Source organism: Anomaloglossus baeobatrachus, chromosome 12, assembly GCF_048569485.1.
Source record: "Anomaloglossus baeobatrachus isolate aAnoBae1 chromosome 12, aAnoBae1.hap1, whole genome shotgun sequence".
Classification (NCBI taxonomy): domain Eukaryota; kingdom Metazoa; phylum Chordata; class Amphibia; order Anura; family Aromobatidae; genus Anomaloglossus; species Anomaloglossus baeobatrachus.
The window spans coordinates 142,837,058-142,861,974 of NC_134364.1; the positions used below are offsets into that span (position 1 = coordinate 142,837,058).

Here is a 24,917-nt window from a genome sequence, read left to right on the forward strand (position 1 = left end):
GGGGGGACCGCACGCCGTTTTTTTAAATGATTTATTTATTTCACTGCACAGTATAGACACACCCACCGGCTGCTGTGATTGGGTGCTGTGAGACACCTGTCACTCAGCGTGGGGGCGTGTCTCACTGCAACCAATCATAGGCGCCTGTGGGCGGGGAAAGTAGGGAATACGAAGTTGTTTAATGAGCGGCCGGCTTTTTCAAAATAGTAAAAGCCGCCGCAGCAGTGTGAACGCTGTGCAGCGCCGCGCCGGGGATCGGTGAGTATGAGAGAGGAGGGGAAAATGACCGAAAGACTGTGAGAGAGGGACAGAGATAGTGACAGACCGACAGAGAGAGAATAGAGACCGAGAGAGAGAGACCGACTGACAGAGAATAGTGATTGACAGATATTGTGACACATCACTCGTTTCCAGTGTTTGACTAGCTAGGTCGTTCTGCAGGTCCGGATCGCTGTTGCGTCGTTGGCCAGGTTTGCCTGTTTGACAGTTCACCAGAGACTCACCAGAGACTTTGTAGCGATCCCAGCCAGGTCGGGATCGCTGAAAGTCTCAGTGTGTAAAGGGGCCTTTAGACCCAAGCACATTTTGACCAGTATAGAAAAGGAGGCGCCAGACTTCCTGCAGACAACCTTTGTTCTTTATTTACACTCACATCTAACCCTGCAGTGGACGCCACTATGACACTTTACAGACGTGGTCTTCAGTGATGTGGATCCTTAGGTCAGAAAACCACTCCAACTTCCCTGAATACCAATATTTTACACTGGTGATGCAGAGACATGCCCCCGAGCATGAGATGAAAAGGCACATGCCTCCTCCGGCGCCATCCATCAGTCATGGAGGAAGGCTTCATACCCTGAGTGGACAGCAGTAAGCACTCCTATCACTTAGCCAGGCAGGAAAAGCCCCTCTGGGAGGGGGTTATATGCGGTTTGTGGCTTCACTTCTGCCTTTTGTAGATTTTACTTGCCAGCCCCAGGAAAATCTCTTTGGACAGACCATTGGCATGCTGAGAAATGAGGATCTGCAGTCTCTGGTAACTCTTCTCCTCGTATTGCATGTAGACCCCTGAGAGGTCCAGCTCCTCATATAACTGCTTCACACGCTGCACCTTCTCTGTGTCATCCTGTCCATAGTTCTCCTGTTAACAAAAGGAAGGGTTAATGCATGGAACGGGGTGGAGTGAAGATGACCAGGGGGAAACTGTGACCCAGCGTATGCCGAAGGAGAGTGCTCCTCCCTGGGGTGGGTTACGTAGCATACGCAGGAAGTGGCAACTCCTCTCTGGTAGGGAAGAGGGTGGGTTGGTTACACAGTGTATGTTGGAGGTGACGGCTCCTCTGTGGTATGGAAGTTGGGAGGGGAGAATGGTTACGTAGCATACGGCAGAGGCAACGGCTCCTCCGTTGGTGCTGGGTGATGTTGCGTACGCCAGAGGTGGCTGCTCCTCTCTAGAGGTGTGTGACGCAGCGTATTCTGGAGGTGATGGTTGCTGCCCTCTTGTGGGGTGTGACGTAGCGTACGTCAAAGGTGACATGTAGTATTCGACAGGGTTGACTGCATCTCTCTTTACCTGGAGGACGTCCCGCTGTTGAGGGGTCACTCTTTTCAAGGCCTCCACCACCAGCCAGCCGCACTTGTTGTCCTGGATGTCGGTACCGATCTTCCCCGTGATGCTGGGGTCTCCGTAACAGTCCAAATAATCGTCCTGACCACACAGGGACATTAATATATGTGGCTATTGGGGTCACCACTCCCCTCATAACTCTACTGACCTGAATCTGGAAGAACTCGCCCATTTCCAGCAGGATAGTTTTGGCATTTTGATGGTCGTCCTCACTGTCTATTCCGGCCTGCGAGGAGAGAACATGGGTAACACCTGATTGCCCCATCCTCCGGTGAAGCCTCAGCCCCATATACTCACCATATACATGGCAGCAGCCACTGGGAGGTAGAAGGAGTAGAAGGCTGTCTTGTACTTTACAATGGATTTATACCTAAGACATAGCCGGGTGTGAGACACTGAAGTCTACAGCAACAGGTGCAGGAATTCGGGGGACATCACTCACCTACTCTCTGTGTACCGATCCAAATCAACCTTTCCCGGCTGAGCCGTGATCAGATCCAGCGCCTGCCCCAGCTCTGTCTGGTAGGAGGTCTGCGAACACCAGAGCGAGCATGAATGCCAGACAGTGTCTCCCTTCCCTCACAAACAGTGGTAAATACCGCCAGGCACAGTAATAGGTACGGCCAGGCAGGGCGCGCAGTGGGAGGTACGGCCAGGCAGGGCGCGCAGTGGGAGGTACGGCCAGGCAGGGCGCGCAGTGGGAGGTACGGCCAGGCAGGGCGCGCAGTGGGAGGTACGGCCAGGCAGAGCGCGCAGTGGGAGGTACGGCCAGGCACGGCGCGCAGAGGGAGGTACGGCCAGGCACGGCGCGCAGAGGGAGGTACGGCCAGGCACGGCGCGCAGAGGGAGGTACGGCCAGGCACGGCGCGCAGAGGGAGGTACGGCCAGGCACGGCGCGCAGAGGGAGGTACGGCCAGGCACGGCGCGCAGAGGGAGGTACGGCCAGGCACGGCGTGCAGAGGGAGGTACGGCCAGGCACGGCGCGCAGAGGGAGGTACGGCACCCCTCCTTTCTCTAAACATCTAATTCCATGTGACATCTGGGTAAGACATGGGGGTGACTAGCTGAGGTCCATTCTCACCTCCAGAAATATCTCCAGTAGGTTGAGGTAGTATGGCTGCCGGCGGCAGTACTTCTTCAGGACACGGTATATGGAGGCCTCCAGTAGGAATGAATCGTTGATGGCGTCCAGTCCTATGCCGGCCTACAGGAGCAGCAGTATAATCAACATATCTGTTGTCTAACCGTATATCCCTCTCCTCTGTTACCACCTACCTTCCTATACCAGCATGGCTGCCCACGACGGGTCACAGAGTTATCCATAATGTCATCAGCAACCAAGAAGAAAGCCTGGAGCTGAAAGAAAAATAGGGGATGAGGAGGGAAAGGTCCACGATGTCACAGGACAGGAGCTCTAGTGCGGGCACACTCACCAGCTCCACACACCAGCCCACCGCCAGTGCCCTCTGGATATTCTCATCCTTCTGTAGTTTGGGCTCCACCAGTTCCCGGTATGAGGCCAGGACGGTCATGCCACGGTTACACTTTCCCCCGGCAGCGTTATACTCCAGCACCTGCACAATAAACCACCACGTAAGACACAGAAGGGTCATGGAAAGAGCCAATCTCAGCTGTCGCCAGTGCAACAAAGAGTCACTCATCTCACCTGCCGCAAGCGCAACACAGCATCGCCAATCTCCGGGTGACCCCAATCCTCCACAGTCAAATCCTGCACAATCTGATCAAAGAAACCGCAGAACTCCTGGCGCTCATCAGACGCAAACGTACAAGTCATCGCGCTCATATTCCAGGCCTGCGGAGAAAGAGAATGTTAGAGCCGGAGGGGACCAGACCGATGCCAGGTCATCTGCTGATCACGAGACAACCCTCTGAGTACCTCTCGATCTACAACCAGCGGCTATTACTCTACACACGTCTGATAAATTCTCAAGATTTTGCCACATAAAAAAAAAAAATCCTACCAAGAAGAATAGATTTCAGAACTTTTTTTTCCCCTCATTAATGTCACCCATAAGCTGTAGGGAAACAGCATAAAATAATTTTGGGGTAGAGGTAAATACAAAACTACAATAATGTGGCTGCAAAAGTGTGCACACAGTTATAATAAGGATGTGGTTGTGTCCAGAATCACCACATTTTCCTCATGTTACACAGTGGTCAGTGCTTGGTGTGGTCATTTACAGCCGATTAACCCAGGAGAATCCTTGTTCTAGGAGAATTTTACTAACATATTCTGCTCCGTAAACAGCTGACAACACAGCAAAGGGTCTCACTGTGTACATGTATCAGTCAGGAGAAGAGAGAAAAACAGATACAAGGCATTACATCTATCATAGACAAGGTCTTTTGCCACATTTAGGACCCTTCTTGATTGAGTCTTTAGTGACATTACCTAAAACTCAAAATTCATGAAAAACTGATGAAAAAAAAAAGTAAAAATAAAATTGGTCTGGGGATTCCCAAGAGGCCGACAGCAACATTAATGAGAACCTGCCAGGTGCAATACGCCCCCGGACCACGAGCAGTTCTGAGTGAATATTGCTAATCCCTGCCTAACCGTCCCCTTGCTCCAGAAGCAAGGACTGGGGGAAACTATATGCAACTGGGTAAGGAATTGGCTAAAAGATAGGAACAAAGAGTAGTCATAAATGCTACATTCTCTAAATGGGCTATAGTCAGCAGTGGGGTGCCGCAGGGATCTGTACTGGGAGCAGTGGGAACCGCAGGGATCTATACTGGGAGCAGTGGGGGCTGCAGGGATCTGTGCTAGGACCAATTATTTTTAATCTCTTTATTAATGACCTTGTGGATGGGATTGATAGTAAAGTGTCAGTCCTTGCTGATGACACCAAACTATGTAGGATAATAAAAACTGACCTGGATAGTACAATATTACAAAGAGATCTGGATAAGATGTCAGAATGGGCAGATACTTGGCAAATGAGATTTAATATTGATAAATGTAAAGTAATGCACCTAGGACGGAGTAATCCTATAGCTGCGTATACATTAAATGGAAGTAAACTCGGGACTACAGAACAGGAGAAGGACTTGGGTATTCTTATTACAAACTAGAAGGTGGCCCGATTCTAACGCATCGGGTATTCTAGAATTTATTGTGTAGTTACTGTATGATTTTTGTTATATATATATAGATGTTGTCTGTAGTTGACAAGTGTTTGTGTAGGGCGCTGTAAATGTTCTGGGTGTTGTCTGGTGGGTGGGGGGTGTGAGAGCGGTGTTTGTGGAGCGCTGTGTGTCTGCAGCGTTGTGTGTGTGTGTGTGTGTGTGTGTGTGTGTGGTGCTGTGTGTTGCGTTGTGTGTGTTGTGTTTGTGGAGCGCTGTGTGTCTGCAGCATTGTGCGTGTGTGTGGTGCTGTGTGTTGCGTTGTGTGTGTTGTGTTTGTGGAGCGCTGTGTGTCTGCAGCGTTGTGTGTGTGTGTGTGTGGTGCTGTGTGTTGCGTTGTGTGTGTTGTGTTGTTTGTGGAGCGCTGTGTGTCTGCAGCATTGTGTGTGTGTGTGTGTGGTGCTGTGTGTTGCGTTGTGTGTGTTGTGTTGTTTGTGGAGCGCTGTGTGTCTGCAGCATTGTGTGTGTATGTGTGGTGCTGTGTGTTGCGTGGTTTGTGTGTGGGTGTGTGTGTGTTGGGGGGGAGGTATGTTTTGTGTGTGTGTTGGAGGAGTAGTCCTGGGGGGAGAGGAGTATAATAGGAGGAGTAGTCCTGGGGGGAGAAAAGGATAATAGGAGGAGTAGTCCTGGGGGGAGAGGAGTATAATAGGAGTAGTCCTGGGGAGAGGAGTATAATAGGAGGAGTAGTCCTGGGGGGAGAGGAGGATAATAGGAGGAGTAGTCCTGGGGGGAGAGGAGTATAATAGGAGGAGTAGTCCTGGGGGGAGAGGAGTATAATAGGAGGAATAGTCCTGGGGGGAGAGGAGTATAATAGGAGGAGTAGTCCTGGGGGGAGAGGAGCATAATAGGAGGAGTAGTCCTGGGGAGAGGAGGATAATAGGAGGAGTAGTCCTGGGGAGAGGAGGATAATAGGAGGAGTAGTCCTGGGGGGAGAGGAGTATAATAGGAGGAGTAGTCCTGGGGGGAGAGGAGTATAATAGGAGGAGTAGTCCTGGGGGGAGAGGAGCATAATAGGAGGAGTAGTCCTGGGGAGAGGAGGATAATAGGAGGAGTAGTCCTGGGGAGAGGAGGATAATAGGAGGAATAGTCCTGGGGAGAGAGGAGTATAATAGGAGGAGTAGTCCTGGGGGGAGAGGAGTATAATAGGAGGAGTAGTCGTGGGGGGAGAGGAGTATAATAGGAGGAGTAGTCGTGGGGGAAGAGGAGTATAATAGGAGGAGTAGTCCTGGGGGAAGAGGAAGATAATAGGAGGAGTAGTCCTGGGGGAGAGGAGTATAATAGGAGAAGTAGTCCTGGGGAGAGAGGAGGATAATAGGAGGAATAGTCCTGGGGAGAGGAGTATAATAGGAGGAGTAGTCCTGGAGGTGAGTATAATAGGAGTAGTCCTGGGGGGAGAAGAGGATAATAGGAGGAGTAGTCCTGGAGGTGAGGAGTATAATAGGAGGAGTAGTCCTGGGGGGAGAGGAGCATAATAGGAGGAGTAGTCCTGGGGAGAGGAGGATAATAGGAGGAGTAGTCCTGGGGAGAGGAGGATAATAGGAGGAATAGTCCTGGGGAGAGAGGAGTATAATAGGAGGAGTAGTCCTGGGGGGAGAGGAGGATAATAGGAGGAGTAGTCTTGGGGGGAGAGGAGTATAATAGGAGGAATAGTCCTGGGGGAGAGGAGGATAATAGGAGGAGTAGTCCTGGGGGGAGAGGAGGATAATAGGAGGAGTAGTCCTGGGGGGAGAGCAGGATAATAGGAGGAATAGTCCTGGGGGAGAGGAGGATAATAGGAGGAATAGTCCTGGGGGGAGAGGAGGATAATAGGAGGAGTAGTCCTGGGGAGAGAGGAGGATAATAGGAGGAGTAGTCCTGGGGAGAGGAGGATAATAGGAGGAATAGTCCTGGGGAGAGAGGAGTATAATAGGAGGAGTAGTCCTGGGGGGAGAGGAGTATAATAGGAGGAGTAGTCCTGGGGAGAGAGGAGGATAATAGGAGGAGTAGTCCTGGGGGGAGAGGAGTATAATAGGAGGAGTAGTCCTGGGGGGAGAGGAGGATAATAGGAGGAGTAGTCCTGGGGGGAGAGGAGGATAATAGGAGGAGTAGTCCTGGGGGGAGAGGAGTATAATAGGAGGAGTAGTCCTGGGGAGAGAGGAGGATAATAGGAGGAGTAGTCCTGGGGGAGAGGAGGATAATAGGAGGAGTAGTCCTGGGGGGAGAGGAGGATAATAGGAGGAGTAGTCCTGGGGGAGAGGAGGATAATAGGAGGAATAGTCCTGGGGGAGAGGAGGATAATAGGAGGAGGAGTCCTGGGGGGAGAGGAGGATAATAGGAGGAATAGTCCTGGGGGGAGAGGAGTATAATAGGGGGAGTAGTCCTGGGGGAGAGGAGTATAATAGGAGTAATAGTCCTGGGGGGAGAGCAGGATAATAGGAGGAATAGTCCTGGGGGGAGAGGAGTATAATAGGAGGAGTAGTCCTGGGGAGAGAGGAGTATAATAGGAGAAGTAGTCCTGGGGGGAGAGGAGTATAATAGGATGAATAGTCCTGGGGGAGAGGAGGATAATAGGAGGAGTAGTCCTGGGGGGAGAGGAGGATAATAGGAGGAGTAGTCCTGGGGAGAGAGGAGTATAATAGGAGGAGTAGTCCTGGGGGGAGAGGAGGATAATAGGAGGAGTAGTCCTGGGGGGAGAGCAGGATAATAGGAGGAATAGTCCTGGGGGGTGAGGAGGATAATAGGAGGAGTAGTCCTGGGGGGAGAGGAGGATAATAGGAGGAGTAGTCCTGGGGGGAGAGGAGGATAATAGGAGGAGTAGTCCTGGGGAGAGAGGAGGATAATATGAGGAGTAGTCCTGGGGGAGAGGAGGATAATAGGATGAATAGTCCTGGGGGGAGAGGAGGATAATAGGAGGAGTAGTCCTGGGGAGAGAGGAGGATAATAGGAGGAGTAGTCCTGGGGGGAGAGCAGGATAATAGGAGGAATAGTCCTGGGGGGAGAGGAGGATAATAGGAGGAATAGTCCTGGGGGGAGAGGAGGATAATAGGAGGAGTAGTCCTGGGGGGAGAGCAGGATAATAGGAGGAATAGTCCTGGGGGGAGAGGAGGATAATAGGAGGAGTAGTCCTGGGGGGAGAGGAGGATAATAGGAGGAATAGTCCTGGGGGGGGGGAGAGGAGGATAATAGGAGGAGTAGTCCTGGGGAGAGAGGAGTATAATAGGAGGAGTAGTCCTGGGGGGAGAGCAGGATAATAGGAGGAATAGTCCTGGGGGGAGAGGAGGATAATAGGAGGAGTAGTCCTGGGGGGAGAGGAGGATAATAGGAGGAATAGTCCTGGGGGGGGGGGAGAGGAGGATAATAGGAGGAGTAGTCCTGGGGGGAGAGGAGGATAATAGGAGGAGTAGTCCTGGGGAGAGAGGAGTATAATAGGAGGAGTAGTCCTGGGGGGAGATGAGTATAATAGGAGGAGAAGTCCTGGGGGGAGATGAGTATAATAGGAGGAGTAGTCCTGGGGGGAGAGCAGGATAATAGGAGGAATAGTCCTGGGGAGAGAGGAGGATAATAGGAGGAGTAGTCCTGGGGGGAGAGGAGGATAATAGGAGGAGTAGTCCTGGGGGGAGAGCAGGATAATAGGAGGAATAGTCCTGGGGGGAGAGGAGTATAATAGGAGGACCAGTCCTGGGGGGAGAGGAGGATAATAGGAGGAGTAGTCCTGGGGGGAGAGGAGGATAATAGGAGGAATAGTCCTGGGGGAGAGGAGGATAATAGGAGGAGTAGTCCTGGGGGGAGAGGAGGATAATAGGAGGAGTAGTCCTGGGGGGAGAGGATGATAATAGGAGGAGTAGTCCTGGGGGGAGAGGAGGATAATAGGAGGAATAGTCCTGGGGGGGGGGGAGAGGAGGATAATAGGAGGAATAGTCCTGGGGGGAGAGGAGGATAATAGGAGGAGTAGTCCTGGGGGGAGAGCAGGATAATAGGAGGAGTAGTCCTGGGGGGAGAGCAGGATAATAGGAGGAATAGTCCTGGGGGGAGAGGAGGATAATAGGAGGAGTAGTCCTGGGGGGAGAGGAGGATAATAGGAGGAATAGTCCTGGGGGGAGAGGAGGATAATAGGAGGAGTAGTCCTGGGGGGAGAGGAGGATAATAGGAGGAGTAGTCCTGGGGGGAGAGGAGTATAATAGGAGGAGTAGTCCTGGGGGGAGAAAAGGATAATAGGAGGAGTAGTCCTGGGGGGAGAGGAGTATAATAGGAGTAGTCCTGGGGGGGGGGAGAGGAGTATAATAGGAGGAGTAGTCCTGGGGGGAGAGGAAGATAATAGGAGGAGTAGTCCTGGGGGAAGAGGAAGATAATAGGAGGAGTAGTCCTGGGGAGAGGAGGATAATAGGAGGAGTAGTCCTGGGGGGAGAGGAGTATAACAGGAGGAGGAGTCCTGGGGGGAGAGGAGGATAATAGGAGGAGTAGTCCTGGGGAGAGGAGGATAATAGGAGGAGTAGTCCTGGGGAGAGGAGGATAATAGGAGGAATAGTCCTGGGGAGAGAGGAGTATAATAGGAGGAGTAGTCCTGGGGGGAGAGGAGTATAATAGGAGGAGTAGTCCTGGGGGAAGAGGAGTATAATAGGAGGAGTAGTCCTGGGGGAAGAGGAAGATAATAGGAGGAGTAGTCCTGGGGGAGAGGAGTATAATAGGAGGAGTAGTCCTGGGGAGAGAGGAGTATAATAGGAGAAGTAGTCCTGGGGGAAGAGGAAGATAATAGGAGGAGTAGTCCTGGGGGAGAGGAGTATAATAGGAGAAGTAGTCCTGGGGAGAGAGGAGTATAATAGGTGGAGTAGTCCTGGGGGGAGAGCAGGATAATAGGAGGAATAGTCCTGGGGGGAGAGGAGGATAATAGGAGGAGTAGTCCTGGGGGGGGGGAGAGGAGTATAATAGGAGGAGTAGTCCTGGGGAGAGGAGGATAATAGGAGGAGTAGTCCTGGGGAGAGAGGAGTCTAATAGGAGGAGTAGTCCTAGGGAGAGGAGGATAATAGGAGGAGTAGTCCTGGGGAGAGGAGGATAATAGGAGGAATAGTCCTGGGGAGAGAGGAGTATAATAGGAGGAGTAGTCCTGGGGGGAGAGGAGTATAATAGGAGGAGTAGTCGTGGGGGAAGAGGAGTATAATAGGAGGAGTAGTCCTGGGGGAAGAGGAAGATAATAGGAGGAGTAGTCCTGGGGGAGAGGAGTATAATAGGAGGAATAGTCCTGGGGAGAGGAGTATAATAGGAGGAGTAGTCCTGGAGGTGAGTATAATAGGAGTAGTCCTGGGGGGAGAAGAGGATAATAGGAGGAGTAGTCCTGGAGGTGAGGAGTATAATAGGAGGAGTAGTCCTGGGGGAGAGGAGCATAATAGGAGTAGTAGTCCTGGGGAGAGGAGGATAATAGGAGGAGTAGTCCTGGGGAGAGGAGGATAATAGGAGGAGTAGTCCTGGGGAGAGAGGAGTATAATAGGAGGAGTAGTCCTGGGGGGAGAGGAGTATAATAGGAGGAGTAGTCGTGGGGGAAGAGGAGTATAATAGGAGGAGTAGTCCTGGAGGTGAGTATAATAGGAGTAGTCCTGGGGGGAGAAGAGGATAATAGGAGGAGTAGTCCTGGAGGTGAGGAGTATAATAGGAGTAGTCCTGGGGGGAGAGGAGTATAATAGGAGGAGTAGTCCTGGGGGGAGAGGAGGATAATAGGAGGAGTAGTCCTGGGGAGAGAGGAGTATAATAGGAGGAGTAGTCCTGGGGGGAGAGCAGGATAATAGGAGGAATAGTCCTGGGGGGAGAGGAGGATAATAGGAGGAGTAGTCCTGGGGGGAGAGGAGGATAATAGGAGGAGTAGTCCTGGGGAGAGAGGAGGATAATATGAGGAGTAGTCCTGGGGGAGAGGAGGATAATAGGATGAATAGTCCTGGGGGGAGAGGAGGATAATAGGAGGAGTAGTCCTGGGGAGAGAGGAGGATAATAGGAGGAGTAGTCCTGGGGGGAGAGGAGGATAATAGGAGGAGTAGTCCTGGGGGGAGAGCAGGATAATAGGAGGAATAGTCCTGGGGGGAGAGGAGGATAATAGGAGGAATAGTCCTGGGGGGAGAGGAGGATAATAGGAGGAGTAGTCCTGGGGGGAGAGCAGGATAATAGGAGGAATAGTCCTGGGGGGAGAGGAGGATAATAGGAGGAGTAGTCCTGGGGGGAGAGGAGGATAATAGGAGGAATAGTCCTGGGGGGGGGAGAGGAGGATAATAGGAGGAGTAGTCCTGGGGGGAGAGGAGGATAATAGGAGGAGTAGTCCTGGGGGGAGAGGAGGATAATAGGAGGAGTAGTCCTGGGGGGAGAGGAGGATAATAGGAGGAGTAGTCCTGGGGGGAGAGGAGGATAATAGGAAGAGTAGTCCTGGGGGGAGAGGAGGATAATAGGAGGAATAGTCCTGGGGGGAGAGGAGGATAATAGGAGGAGTAGTCCTGGGGGGAGAAAAGGATAATAGGAGGAGTAGTCCTGGGGGGGAGAGGAGTATAATAGGAGTAGTCCTGGGGGGGGGAGAGGAGTATAATAGGAGGAGTAGTCCTGGGGGAAGAGGAAGATAATAGGAGGAGTAGTCCGGGGGAGAGGAGGATAATAGGAGGAGTAGTCCTGGGGGGGAGAGGAGTATAATAGGAGGAGTAGTCCTGGGGGGAGAGGAGCATAATAGGAGGAGTAGTCCTGGGGAGAGAGGATAATAGGAGGAATAGTCCTGGGGAGAGAGGAGTATAATAGGAGGAGTAGTCCTGGGGGAGAGGAGTATAATAGGAGGAGTAGTCGTGGGGGAAGAGGAGTATAATAGGAGGAGTAGTCCTGGGGGAGAGGAGTATAATAGTGAGAAGTAGTCCTGGGGGAGAGAGGAGGATAATAGGAGGAATAGTCCCTGGGGGGAGAGCAGGATAATAGGAGGAATAGTCCTGGGGGGAGAGGAGGATAATAGGAGGAGTAGTCCTGGGGGGAGAAAAGGATAATAGGAGGAGTAGTCCTGGGGGGGAGAGGAGTATAATAGGAGTAGTCCTGGGGGGGGGAGAGGAGTATAATAGGAGGAGTAGTCCTGGGGAAGAGGAAGATAATAGGAGGAGTAGTCCGGGGGAGAGGAGGATAATAGGAGGAGTAGTCCTGGGGGGAGAGGAGTATAATAGGAGGAGTAGTCCTGGGGGGAGAGGAGCATAATAGGAGGAGTAGTCCTGGGGAGAGGAGGATAATAGGAGGAATAGTCCTGGGGAGAGAGGAGTATAATAGGAGGAGTAGTCCCTGGGGGGAGAGGAGTATAATAGGAGGAGTAGTCGTGGGGGAAGAGGAGTATAATAGGAGGAGTAGTCCTGGGGAGAGAGGAGGATAATAGGAGGAATAGTCCTGGGGAGAGGAGGATAATAGGAGGAGTAGTCCCTGGGGGGAGAGGAGTATAATAGGAGGAGTAGTCCTGGGGAGAGGAGGATAATAGGAGGAGTTAGTCCTGGGGGGAGAGGAGCATAATAGGAGGAGCAGTCCTGGGGAGAGGAGGATAATAGGAGGAATAGTCCTGGGGAGAGAGGAGTATAATAGGAGGAGTAGTCCTGGGGGGAGAGGAGTATAATAGGAGGAGTAGTCGTGGGGGAAGAGGAGTATAATAGGAGGAGTAGTCCTGGGGAGAGAGGAGGATAATAGGAGGAGTAGTCCTGGGGAGAGAGGAGGATAATAGGAGGAGTAGTCCTGGGGAAGAGGAAGATAATAGGAGGAGTAGTCCTGGGGGAGAGGAGTATAATAGGAGAAGTAGTCCTGGGGAGAGAGGAGGATAATAGGAGGAATAGTTCTGGGAGAGGAGTATAATAGGAGGAGTAGTCCTGGGGGGAGAGGAGGATAATAGGAGGAGTAGTCCTGGAGGTGAGTATAATAGGAGTAGTCCTGGGGGGAGAAGAGGATAATAGGAGGAGTAGTCCTGGAGGTGAGGAGGATAATAGGAGGAGTAGTCCTGGGGAGAGGAGGATAATAGGAGGAGTAGTCCTGGGGAGAGGAGGATAATAGGAGGAGTAGTCCTGGGGGGAGAGGAGTATAATAGGAGGAGTAGTCGTGGGGGAAGAGGAGTATAATAGGAGGAGTAGTCCTGGAGGTGAGTATAATAGGAGTAGTCCTGGGGGGAGAAGAGGATAATAGGAGGAGTAGTCCTGGAGGTGAGGAGTATAATAGGAGTAGTCCTGGGGGGAGAGGAGTATAATAGGAGGAGTAGTCCTGGGGGTAGAGGAGGATAATAGGAGGAGTAGTCCTGGGAGAGAGGAGTATAATAGGAGGAGTAGTCCTGGGGGAGAGGAGTATAATAGGAGTAATAGTCCTGGGGGGAGAGGAGTATAATAGGAGGAGTAGTCCTGGGGAGAGAGGAGGATAATAGGAGGAGTAGTCCTGGAGGTGAGTATAATAGGAGTAGTCCTGGGGGGAGAAGAGGATAATAGGAGGAGTAGTCCTGGAGGTGAGGAGTATAATAGGAGTAGTCCTGGGGGGAGAGGAGTATAATAGGAGGAGTAGTCCTGGGGGGAGAGGAGGATAATAGGAGGAGTAGTCCTGGGGAGAGAGGAGTATAATAGGAGGAGTAGTCCTGGGGGGAGAGGAGTATAATAAAAGGAGTAGTCCTGGGGGGAGAGGAGTATAATAGGAGGAATAGTCCTGGGGGAGAGGAGGATAATAGGAGGAGTAGTCCTGGGGGGAGAGGAGGATAATAGGAGGAGTAGTCCTGGGGGAGAGGAGTATAATAGGAGTAATAGTCCTGGGGGGGAGAGCAGGATAATAGGAGGAATAGTCCTGGGGGGAGAGGAGTATAATAGGAGGAGTAGTCCTGGGGAGAGAGGAGGATAATAGGAGGAGTAGTCCTGGGGGGAGAGGAGGATAATAGGAGGAGTAGTCCTGGGGGGAGAGCAGGATAATAGGAGGAATAGTCCTGGGGGGAGAGGAGGATAATAGGAGGAATAGTCCTGGGGGGAGAGGAGGATAATAGGAGGAATAGTCCTGGGGGGAAAGGAGGATAATAGGAGGAGTAGTCCTGGGGGGAGAGGAGGATAATAGGAGGAATAGTCCTGGGGGGAGAGGAGGATAATAGGAGGAGTAGTCCTGGGGGGAAAGGAGGATAATAGGAGGAATAGTCCTGGGGGGAGAGGAGGATAATAGGAGGAGTAGTCCTGGGGGGAGAGGAGGATAATAGGAGGAATAGTCCTGGGGGGAGAGGAGTATAATAGGAGGAGTAGTCCTGGGGGGGAGGAGGATAATAGGAGGAGTAGTCCTGGGGAGAGGAGGATAATAGGAGGAGTAGTCCTGGGGGGAGGAAGATAATAGGAGGAATAGTCCTGGGGAGAGAGGAGTATAATAGGAGGAGTAGTCCTGGGGGAGAGGAGGATAATAGGAGGAGTAGTCCTGGGGGAGAGGAGGATAATAGGAGGAGTAGTCCTGAGGGGAGAGGAAGATAATAGGAGGAATAGTCCTGGGGGGAGAGGAGGATAATAGGTGGAGTAGTCCTGGGGGGAGAGGAGGATAATAGGAGGAATAGTCCTGGGGGGAGAGGAGGATAATAGGAGGAGTAGTCCTGGGGGAGAGGAGGATAATAGGAGGAATAGTCCTGGGGGGAGAGGAGTATAATAGGAGAAGTAGTCCTGGGGAGAGAGGAGTATAATAGGAGGAGTAGTCCTGTGGGGAGAGGAGGATAATAGGAGGAGTAGTCCTGGAGGTGAGTATAATAGGAGTAGTCCTGGGGGGAGAAGAGGATAATAGGAGGAGTAGTCCTGGAGGTGAGGAGGATAATAGGAGGAGTAGTCCTGGGGAGAGGAGGATAATAGGAGGAGTAGTCCTGGGGAGAGGAGGATAATAGGAGGAATAGTCCTGGGGAGAGAGGAGTATAATAGGAGGAGTAGTCCTGGGGGGAGAGGAGTATAATAGGAGGAGTAGTCGTGGGGGAAGAGGAGTATAATAGGAGGAGTAGTCCTGGAGGTGAGGAGTATAATAGGAGTAGTCCTGGGGGGAGAGGAGGATAATAGGAGGAATAGTCCTGGGGGGAGAGGAGTATAATAGGAGAAGTAGTCCTGGGGAGAGAGGAGGATAATAGGAGGAATAGTCCTGGGGAGAGGAGTATAATAGGAGGAGTAGTCCTGGGGGGAGAGGAGGATAATAGGAGGAGTAGTCCTGGAGGTGAGTATAATAGGAGTAGTCCTGGGGGGAGAAGAGGATAATAGGAGGAGTAGTCCTGGAGGTGAGGAGGATAATAGGAGGAGTAGTCCTGGGGAGAGGAGGATAATAGGAGGAGTAGTCCTGGGGAGAGGAGGATAATAGGAGGAATAGTCCTGGGGAGAGAGGAGTATAATAGGAGGAGTAGTCCTGGGGGGAGAGGAGTATAATAGGAGGAGTAGTCCTGGAGGTGAGGAGTATAATAGGAGTAGTCCTGGGGGGAGAGGAGTATAATAGGAGGAGTAGTCCTGGGGAGAGAGGAGTATAATAGGAGGAGTAGTCCTGGGGGGAGAGGAGTATAATAGGAGGAATAGTCCTGGGGGAGAGGAGGATAATAGGAGGAGTAGTCCTGGGGGGAGAGGAGGATAATAGGAGGAGTAGTCCTGGGGGGGGGGAGAGGAGTATAATAGGAGGAGTAGTCCTGGGGAGAGGAGGATAATAGGAGGAGTAGTCCTGGGGAGAGAGGAGTCTAATAGGAGGAGTAGTCCTAGGGAGAGGAGGATAATAGGAGGAGTAGTCCTGGGGAGAGGAGGATAATAGGAGGAATAGTCCTGGGGAGAGAGGAGTATAATAGGAGGAGTAGTCCTGGGGGGAGAGGAGTATAATAGGAGGAGTAGTCGTGGGGGAAGAGGAGTATAATAGGAGGAGTAGTCCTGGGGGAAGAGGAAGATAATAGGAGGAGTAGTCCTGGGGGAGAGGAGTATAATAGGAGGAATAGTCCTGGGGAGAGGAGTATAATAGGAGGAGTAGTCCTGGAGGTGAGTATAATAGGAGTAGTCCTGGGGGGAGAAGAGGATAATAGGAGGAGTAGTCCTGGAGGTGAGGAGTATAATAGGAGGAGTAGTCCTGGGGGGAGAGGAGCATAATAGGAGTAGTAGTCCTGGGGAGAGGAGGATAATAGGAGGAGTAGTCCTGGGGAGAGGAGGATAATAGGAGGAGTAGTCCTGGGGAGAGAGGAGTATAATAGGAGGAGTAGTCCTGGGGGGAGAGGAGTATAATAGGAGGAGTAGTCGTGGGGGAAGAGGAGTATAATAGGAGGAGTAGTCCTGGAGGTGAGTATAATAGGAGTAGTCCTGGGGGGAGAAGAGGATAATAGGAGGAGTAGTCCTGGAGGTGAGGAGTATAATAGGAGTAGTCCTGGGGGGAGAGGAGTATAATAGGAGGAGTAGTCCTGGGGGGAGAGGAGGATAATAGGAGGAGTAGTCCTGGGGAGAGAGGAGTATAATAGGAGGAGTAGTCCTGGGGGGAGAGCAGGATAATAGGAGGAATAGTCCTGGGGGGAGAGGAGGATAATAGGAGGAGTAGTCCTGGGGGGAGAGGAGGATAATAGGAGGAGTAGTCCTGGGGAGAGAGGAGGATAATATGAGGAGTAGTCCTGGGGGAGAGGAGGATAATAGGATGAATAGTCCTGGGGGGAGAGGAGGATAATAGGAGGAGTAGTCCTGGGGAGAGAGGAGGATAATAGGAGGAGTAGTCCTGGGGGGAGAGGAGGATAATAGGAGGAGTAGTCCTGGGGGGAGAGCAGGATAATAGGAGGAATAGTCCTGGGGGGAGAGGAGGATAATAGGAGGAATAGTCCTGGGGGGAGAGGAGGATAATAGGAGGAGTAGTCCTGGGGGGAGAGCAGGATAATAGGAGGAATAGTCCTGGGGGGAGAGGAGGATAATAGGAGGAGTAGTCCTGGGGGGAGAGGAGGATAATAGGAGGAATAGTCCTGGGGGGGGGGAGAGGAGGATAATAGGAGGAGTAGTCCTGGGGGGAGAGGAGGATAATAGGAGGAGTAGTCCTGGGGGGAGAGGAGGATAATAGGAGGAGTAGTCCTGGGGGGAGAGGAGGATAATAGGAGGAGTAGTCCTGGGGGGAGAGGAGGATAATAGGAAGAGTAGTCCTGGGGGGAGAGGAGGATAATAGGAGGAATAGTCCTGGGGGGAGAGGAGGATAATAGGAGGAGTAGTCCTGGGGGGAGAAAAGGATAATAGGAGGAGTAGTCCTGGGGGGGAGAGGAGTATAATAGGAGTAGTCCTGGGGGGGGGGAGAGGAGTATAATAGGAGGAGTAGTCCTGGGGGAAGAGGAAGATAATAGGAGGAGTAGTCCGGGGGAGAGGAGGATAATAGGAGGAGTAGTCCTGGGGGGAGAGGAGTATAATAGGAGGAGTAGTCCTGGGGGAAGAGGAGCATAATAGGAGGAGTAGTCCTGGGGAGAGGAGGATAATAGGAGGAATAGTCCTGGGGAGAGAGGAGTATAATAGGAGGAGTAGTCCTGGGGGGAGAGGAGTATAATAGGAGGAGTAGTCGTGGGGGAAGAGGAGTATAATAGGAGGAGTAGTCCTGGGGGAGAGGAGTATAATAGGAGAAGTAGTCCTGGGGAGAGAGGAGGATAATAGGAGGAATAGTCCTGGGGGGAGAGCAGGATAATAGGAGGAATAGTCCTGGGGGGAGAGGAGGATAATAGGAGGAGTAGTCCTGGGGGGAGAAAAGGATAATAGGAGGAGTAGTCCTGGGGGGGAGAGGAGTATAATAGGAGTAGTCCTGGGGGGGGGAGAGGAGTATAATAGGAGGAGTAGTCCTGGGGGAAGAGGAAGATAATAGGAGGAGTAGTCCGGGGGAGAGGAGGATAATAGGAGGAGTAGTCCTGGGGGGAGAGGAGTATAATAGGAGGAGTAGTCCTGGGGGGAGAGGAGCATAATAGGAGGAGTAGTCCTGGGGAGAGGAGGATAATAGGAGGAATAGTCCTGGGGAGAGAGGAGTATAATAGGAGGAGTAGTCCTGGGGGGAGAGGAGTATAATAGGAGGAGTAGTCGTGGGGGAAGAGGAGTATAATAGGAGGAGTAGTCCTGGGGAGAGAGGAGGATAATAGGAGGAATAGTCCTGGGGAGAGGAGGATAATAGGAGGAGTAGTCCTGGGGGGAGAGGAGTATAATAGGAGGAGCAGTCCTGGGGAGAGGAGGATAATAGGAGGAATAGTCCTGGGGAGAGAGGAGTATAATAGGAGGAGTAGTCCTGGGGGGAGAGGAGTATAATAGGAGGAGTAGTCGTGGGGGAAGAGGAGTATAATAGGAGGAGTAGTCCTGGGGAGAGAGGAGGATAATAGGAGGAGTAGTCCTGGGGAGAGAGGAGGATAATAGGAGGAGTAGTCCTGGGGAAGAGGAAGATAATAGGAGGAGTAGTCCTGGGGGAGAGGAGTATAATAGGAGAAGTAGTCCTGGGGAGAGAGGAGGATAATAGGAGGAATAGTTCTGGGGAGAGGAGTATAATAGGAGGAGTAGTCCTGGGGGGAGAGGAGGATAATAGGAGGAGTAGTCCTGGAGGTGAGTATAATAGGAGTAGTCCTGGGGGGAGAAGAGGATAATAGGAGGAGTAGTCCTGGAGGTGAGGAGGATAATAGGAGGAGTAGTCCTGGGGAGAGGAGGATAATAGGAGGAGTAGTCCTGGGGAGAGGAGGATAATAGGAGGAGTAGTCCTGGGGGGAGAGGAGTATAATAGGAGGAGTAGTCGTGGGGGAAGAGGAGTATAATAGGAGGAGTAGTCCTGGAGGTGAGTATAATAGGAGTAGTCCTGGGGGGAGAAGAGGATAATAGGAGGAGTAGTCCTGGAGGTGAGGAGTATAATAGGAGTAGTCCTGGGGGGAGAGGAGTATAATAGGAGGAGTAGTCCTGGGGGTAGAGGAGGATAATAGGAGGAGTAGTCCTGGGGAGAGAGGAGTATAATAGGAGGAGTAGTCCTGGGGGAGAGGAGTATAATAGGAGTAATAGTCCTGGGGGGAGAGGAGTATAATAGGAGGAGTAGTCCTGGGGAGAGAGGAGTATAATAGGAGGAGTAGTCCTGGGGGTAGAGGAGGATAATAGGAGGAGTAGTCCTGGAGGTGAGTATAATAGGAGTAGTCCTGGGGGGAGAAGAGGATAATAGGAGGAGTAGTCCTGGAGGTGAGGAGTATAATAGGAGTAATAGTCCTGGGGGGAGAGCAGGATAATAGGAGGAATAGTCCTGGGGGGAGAGGAGTATAATAGGAGGAGTAGTCCTGGGGAGAGAGGAGTATAATAGGAGGAGTAGTCCTGGGGAGAGAGGAGTATAATAGGAGGAGTAGTCCTGGAGGTGAGTATAATAGGAGTAGTCCTGGGGGGAGAAGAGGATAATAGGAGGAGTAGTCCTGGAGGTGAGGAGTATAATAGGAGTAGTCCTGGGGGGAGAGGAGTATAATAGGAGGAGTAGTCCTGGGGGGAGAGGAGGATAATAGGAGGAGTAGTCCTGGGGAGAGAGGAGTATAATAGGAGGAGTAGTCCTGGGGGAGAGGAGTATAATAAAAGGAGTAGTCCTGGGGGGAAGAGGAGTATAATAGGAGGAATAGTCCTGGGGGAGAGGAGGATAATAGGAGGAGTAGTCCTGGGGGGAGAGGAGGATAATAGGAGGAGTAGTCCTGGGGGAGAGGAGTATAATAGGAGTAATAGTCCTGGGGGGAGAGCAGGATAATAGGAGGAATAGTCCTGGGGGGAGAGGAGTATAATAGGAGGAGTAGTCCTGGGGAGAGAGGAGGATAATAGGAGGAGTAGTCCTGGGGGGAGAGGAGGATAATAGGAGGAGTAGTCCTGGGGGGAGAGCAGGATAATAGGAGGAATAGTCCTGGGGGGAGAGGAGGATAATAGGAGGAATAGTCCTGGGGGGAGAGGAGGATAATAGGAGGAATAGTCCTGGGGGGAAAGGAGGATAATAGGAGGAGTAGTCCTGGGGGGAGAGGAGGATAATAGGAGGAATAGTCCTGGGGGGAGAGGAGGATAATAGGAGGAGTAGTCCTGGGGGGAAAGGAGGATAATAGGAGGAATAGTCCTGGGGGGAGAGGAGGATAATAGGAGGAGTAGTCCTGGGGGGAGAGGAGGATAATAGGAGGAATAGTCCTGGGGGGAGAGGAGTATAATAGGAGGAGTAGTCCTGGGGGGGAGGAGGATAATAGGAGGAGTAGTCCTGGGGAGAGGAGGATAATAGGAGGAGTAGTCCTGGGGGGAGGAAGATAATAGGAGGAATAGTCCTGGGGAGAGAGGAGTATAATAGGAGGAGTAGTCCTGGGGGAGAGGAGGATAATAGGAGGAGTAGTCCTGGGGGAGAGGAGGATAATAGGAGGAGTAGTCCTGAGGGGAGAGGAAGATAATAGGAGGAATAGTCCTGGGGGGAGAGGAGGATAATAGGTGGAGTAGTCCTGGGGGGAGAGGAGGATAATAGGAGGAATAGTCCTGGGGGGAGAGGAGGATAATAGGAGGAGTAGTCCTGGGGGAGAGGAGGATAATAGGAGGAATAGTCCTGGGGGGAGAGGAGTATAATAGGAGAAGTAGTCCTGGGGAGAGAGGAGTATAATAGGAGGAGTAGTCCTGTGGGGAGAGGAGGATAATAGGAGGAGTAGTCCTGGAGGTGAGTATAATAGGAGTAGTCCTGGGGGGAGAAGAGGATAATAGGAGGAGTAGTCCTGGAGGTGAGGAGGATAATAGGAGGAGTAGTCCTGGGGAGAGGAGGATAATAGGAGGAGTAGTCCTGGGGAGAGGAGGATAATAGGAGGAATAGTCCTGGGGAGAGAGGAGTATAATAGGAGGAGTAGTCCTGGGGGGAGAGGAGTATAATAGGAGGAGTAGTCGTGGGGGAAGAGGAGTATAATAGGAGGAGTAGTCCTGGAGGTGAGGAGTATAATAGGAGTAGTCCTGGGGGGAGAGGAGGATAATAGGAGGAATAGTCCTGGGGGGAGAGGAGTATAATAGGAGAAGTAGTCCTGGGGAGAGAGGAGGATAATAGGAGGAATAGTCCTGGGGAGAGGAGTATAATAGGAGGAGTAGTCCTGGGGGGAGAGGAGGATAATAGGAGGAGTAGTCCTGGAGGTGAGTATAATAGGAGTAGTCCTGGGGGGAGAAGAGGATAATAGGAGGAGTAGTCCTGGAGGTGAGGAGGATAATAGGAGGAGTAGTCCTGGGGAGAGGAGGATAATAGGAGGAGTAGTCCTGGGGAGAGGAGGATAATAGGAGGAATAGTCCTGGGGAGAGAGGAGTATAATAGGAGGAGTAGTCCTGGGGGGAGAGGAGTATAATAGGAGGAGTAGTCCTGGAGGTGAGGAGTATAATAGGAGTAGTCCTGGGGGGAGAGGAGTATAATAGGAGGAGTAGTCCTGGGGAGAGAGGAGTATAATAGGAGGAGTAGTCCTGGGGGGAGAGGAGTATAATAGGAGGAATAGTCCTGGGGGAGAGGAGGATAATAGGAGGAGTAGTCCTGGGGGGAGAGGAGGATAATAGGAGGAGTAGTCCTGGGGAGAGAGGAGTATAATAGGAGGAGTAGTCCTGGGGGGAGAGGAGTATAATAGGAGGAGTAGTCCTGGGGAGAGAGGAGGATAATAGGAGGAGTAGTCCTGGGGAGAGAGGAGGATAATAGGAGGAGTAGTCCTGGGGGGAGAGGAGGATAATAGGAGGAGTAGTCCTGGGGGGAGAGGAGGATAATAGGAGGAGTAGTCCTGGGGGGAGAGGAGGATAATAGGAGGAGTAGTCCTGGGGGGAGAGGAGTATAATAGGAGGAGTAGTCCTGGGGAGAGAGGAGGATAATAGGAGGAGTAGTCCTGGGGGAGAGGAGGATAATAGGAGGAATAGTCCTGGGGGAGAGGAGGATAATAGGAGGAGTAGTCCTGGGGGGAGAGGAGTATAATAGGAGGAGTAGTCCTGGAGGTGAGGAGTATAATAGGAGTAGTCCTGGGGGGGGGAGAGGAGTATAATAGGAGGAGTAGTCCTGGGGGGAGAGCAGGATAATAGGAGGAATAGTCCTGGGGAGAGAGGAGTATAATAGGAGGAATAGTCCTGGGGGGAGAGGAGTATAATAGGAGGAGTAGTCCTGGGGGAGAGGAGGATAATAGGAGGAGTAGTCCTGGGGGAGAGGAGGATAATAGGAGGAGTAGTCCTGGGGGAGAGGAGGATAATAGGAGGAGTAGTCCTGGGGGGAGAGGAAGATAATAGGAGGAATAGTCCTGGGGGGAGAGGAGGATAATAGGAGGAGTAGTCCTGGGGGGAGAGGAGGATAATAGGAGGAATAGTCCTGGGGGAGAGGAGGATAATAGGAGGAATAGTCCTGGGGGGAGAGGAGTATAATAGGAGGAGTAGTCCTGGGGGAGAGGAGGATAATAGGAGGAATAGTCCTGGGGGGAGAGGAGTATAATAGGAGGATTAGTCCTGGGGGAGAGGAGGATAATAGGAGGAATAGTCCTGGGGGGAGAGGAGTATAATCGGAGGAGTAGTCCTGGGGGAGAGGAGGATAATAGGAGGAGTAGTCCTGGGGGAGAGGAGGATAATAGGAGGAGTAGTCCTGGGGGGAGAGGAAGATAATAGGAGGAATAGTCCTGGGGAGAGAGGAGTATAATAGGAGGAGTAGTCCTGGGGGAGAGGAGGATAATAGGAGGAGTAGTCCTGGGGGAGAGGAGGATAATAGGAGTAGTCCTGGGGGGAGAGGAAGATAATAGGAGGAATAGTCCTGGGGGGAGAGGAAGATAATAGGAGGAATAGTCCTGGGGGGAGAGGAGGATAATAGGAGGAATAGTCCTGGGGGGTGAGGAGGATAATAGGAGGAGTAGTCCTGGGGGGAGAGGAGGATAATAGGAGGAATAGTCCTGGGGGGAGAGCAGGATAATAGGAGGAATAGTCCTGGGGGAGAGAAGGATAATAGGAGGAGTAGTCCTGGGGGAGAGGAGGATAATAGGAGGAATAGTCCTGGGGGGAGAGGAGTATAATAGGAGGAGTAGTCCTGGGGGGAGAGGAGGATAATAGGAGGAGTAGTCCTGGGGGGAGAGCAGGATAATAGGAGGACTAGTCCTGGGGGGAGAGGAGTATAATAGGAGGAGTAGTCCTGGGGGGAGAGGAGGATAATAGGAGGAATAGTCCTGGGGGGAGAGGAGGATAATAGGAGGAATAGTCCTGGGGGGAGAGGAGGATAATAGGAGGAGTAGTCCTGGGGGGAGAGCAGGATAATAGGAGGAATAGTCCTGGGGGGAGAGGAGGATAATAGGAGGAGTAGTCCTGGGGGGAGAGCAGGATAATAGGAGGAATAGTCCTGGGGGGAGAGGAGGATAATAGGAGGAGTAGTCCTGGGGGGAGAGGAGGATAATAGGAGGAGTAGTCCTGGGGGGAGAGCAGGATAATAGGAGGAGTAGTCCTGGGGGGAGAGGAGGATAATAGGAGGAGTAGTCCTGGGGGGAGAGGAGGATAATAGGAGGAGTAGTCCTGGGGGGAGAGGAGGATAATAGGAGGAGTAGTCCTGGGGGGAGAGCAGGATAATAGGAGGAGTAGTCCTGGGGGGAGAGCAGGATAATAGGAGGAGTAGTCCTGGGGGGAGAGCAGGATAATAGGAGGAATAGTCCTGGGGGGAGAGGAGGATAATAGGAGGAGTAGTCCTGGGGGGAGAGGAGGATAATAGGAGGAGTAGTCCTGGGGGGAGAGGAGGATAATAGGAGGAATAGTCCTGGGGGGAGAGGAGGATAATAGGAGGAGTAGTCCTGGGGGGAGAGGAGGATAATAGGAGGAGTAGTCCTGGGGGGAGAGGAGGATAATAGGAAGAGTAGTCCTGGGGGGTGAGGAGGATAATAGGAGGAGTAGTCCTGGGGGGTGAGGAGGATAATAGGAGGAGTAGTCCTGGGGGGAGAGCAGGATAATAGGAGGAGTAGTCCTGGGGGGAGAGCAGGATAATAGGAGGAGTAGTCCTGGGGGGAGAGCAGGATAATAGGAGGAATAGTCCTGGGGGGAGAGGAGGATAATAGGAGGAGTAGTCCTGGGGGGAGAGGAGGATAATAGGAGGAGTTGTCCTGGGGGGAGAGGAGGATAATAGGAGGAGTAGTCCTGGGGGGAGAGGAGGAGAATAGGAGGAATAGTCCTGGGGGGAGAGGAGGATAAGCATGGTACACATCAGGTAAGTATTCAAAGAGACAGTGCTGGGTCACTTGTTGGTCTCCTGCTGTGCAGCATGAATCAGTGTGTGACAGCGGGAGACCAACGATCTGAATGGGCAGGGAGCCGGCATACGCTGGTAACCATGCTACACAAAATTACCCGATGTGTACCATGGTTACCAATGTACCCCGCCCCCCGCACGCACGGGAGCCCACACCAGCGTACGCCGGGAACCCCATCAATGCGAGGGTATGTGTCGGCTGGGTTGCCGGCGTACGCTGGTGTGGACTCCCGGGGGTACAGCACTCACCTGGGAGTCAGGGCTCCGTGTCGGTTCGGGGAATGCGTGCGGGGGGCAGGGCCAGAGCGAGCGTGCAATGCATGAGGGGGGGCGGAACGTGGCAGAGTTGCCAATGCGTGCAGGGGGCCGGGGCGAGAGGCCAATCCGTGTGGGGGGCGGAGCCTGGGCGAGCGGCCAATCCGTGCAGGGGGGGGGGGCGGAGCCAAGGCGAGGCGAGCGGCCAATGAGACGCTTGTCACGGTAACGACAGAATTTTGGAGCAAGACAGACAGACAGAATAAGGCAATTATATGTATAGATAAGCTGAGCAGCAGCACTCAATGTCAGGCAGCAGCTGCTAAAGCAAACAAGATTCTAGGGTGTATAAAAAGAGAGATTAGATCCCGTGATCCCAACGTATTGTTACCCCTCTATAAATCACTTGTAAGGCCACATCTGGAATACGGGATCCAGTTTTGGGCTCCACATTTTAAAAAGGACATTCAGAAGTTAGAGTCAGTTCAAAGGCGGCAACTAGATTATTAGAAGAAAAACCAATGAAATAACCAGAGTAAATAGCAAGAATAAAATCAAATAATTTTATTGAGAACATTATTTTTAAAAAAAATTTTTAAAAAACATTATATGAATATATAGAACAATACAGGGGATGTCTGCCAAAAAACAGCCAATCCAATCACTTTGCGTATGTGTGTAAGGGCTCCGCCACACATCCGTGAAAACCACGTCCGTGTAAAACGGGCCGTTTTTCGGGTCCGTTTTC

General features: G+C 52.1%; 1 protein-coding gene across 2 annotated transcripts in view; it reads right to left on the bottom strand.

The window, feature by feature from the left end:
* Positions 1-608: 608 nt before the first annotated feature.
* The window catches only part of LOC142258203 (farnesyl pyrophosphate synthase-like), a 56,081-nt gene continuing 31,772 nt past the window's right edge, over positions 609-24,917 (bottom strand). For both annotated transcript variants that reach the window (XM_075330709.1, XM_075330708.1), the window contains exons 2-10: positions 3,294-3,440; positions 3,061-3,201; positions 2,903-2,983; positions 2,709-2,831; positions 2,070-2,158; positions 1,925-1,997; positions 1,776-1,853; positions 1,574-1,708; positions 609-1,141 (exon numbers count right to left, since the gene is read on the bottom strand). In XM_075330709.1, the coding sequence (XP_075186824.1) occupies positions 941-1,141; positions 1,574-1,708; positions 1,776-1,853; positions 1,925-1,997; positions 2,070-2,158; positions 2,709-2,831; positions 2,903-2,983; positions 3,061-3,201; positions 3,294-3,431 (1,059 nt within the window). In that variant the 5' untranslated portion in view covers positions 3,432-3,440 and the 3' untranslated portion in view covers positions 609-940. The remainder of the gene's footprint in view (positions 1,142-1,573; positions 1,709-1,775; positions 1,854-1,924; positions 1,998-2,069; positions 2,159-2,708; positions 2,832-2,902; positions 2,984-3,060; positions 3,202-3,293; positions 3,441-24,917) is intronic.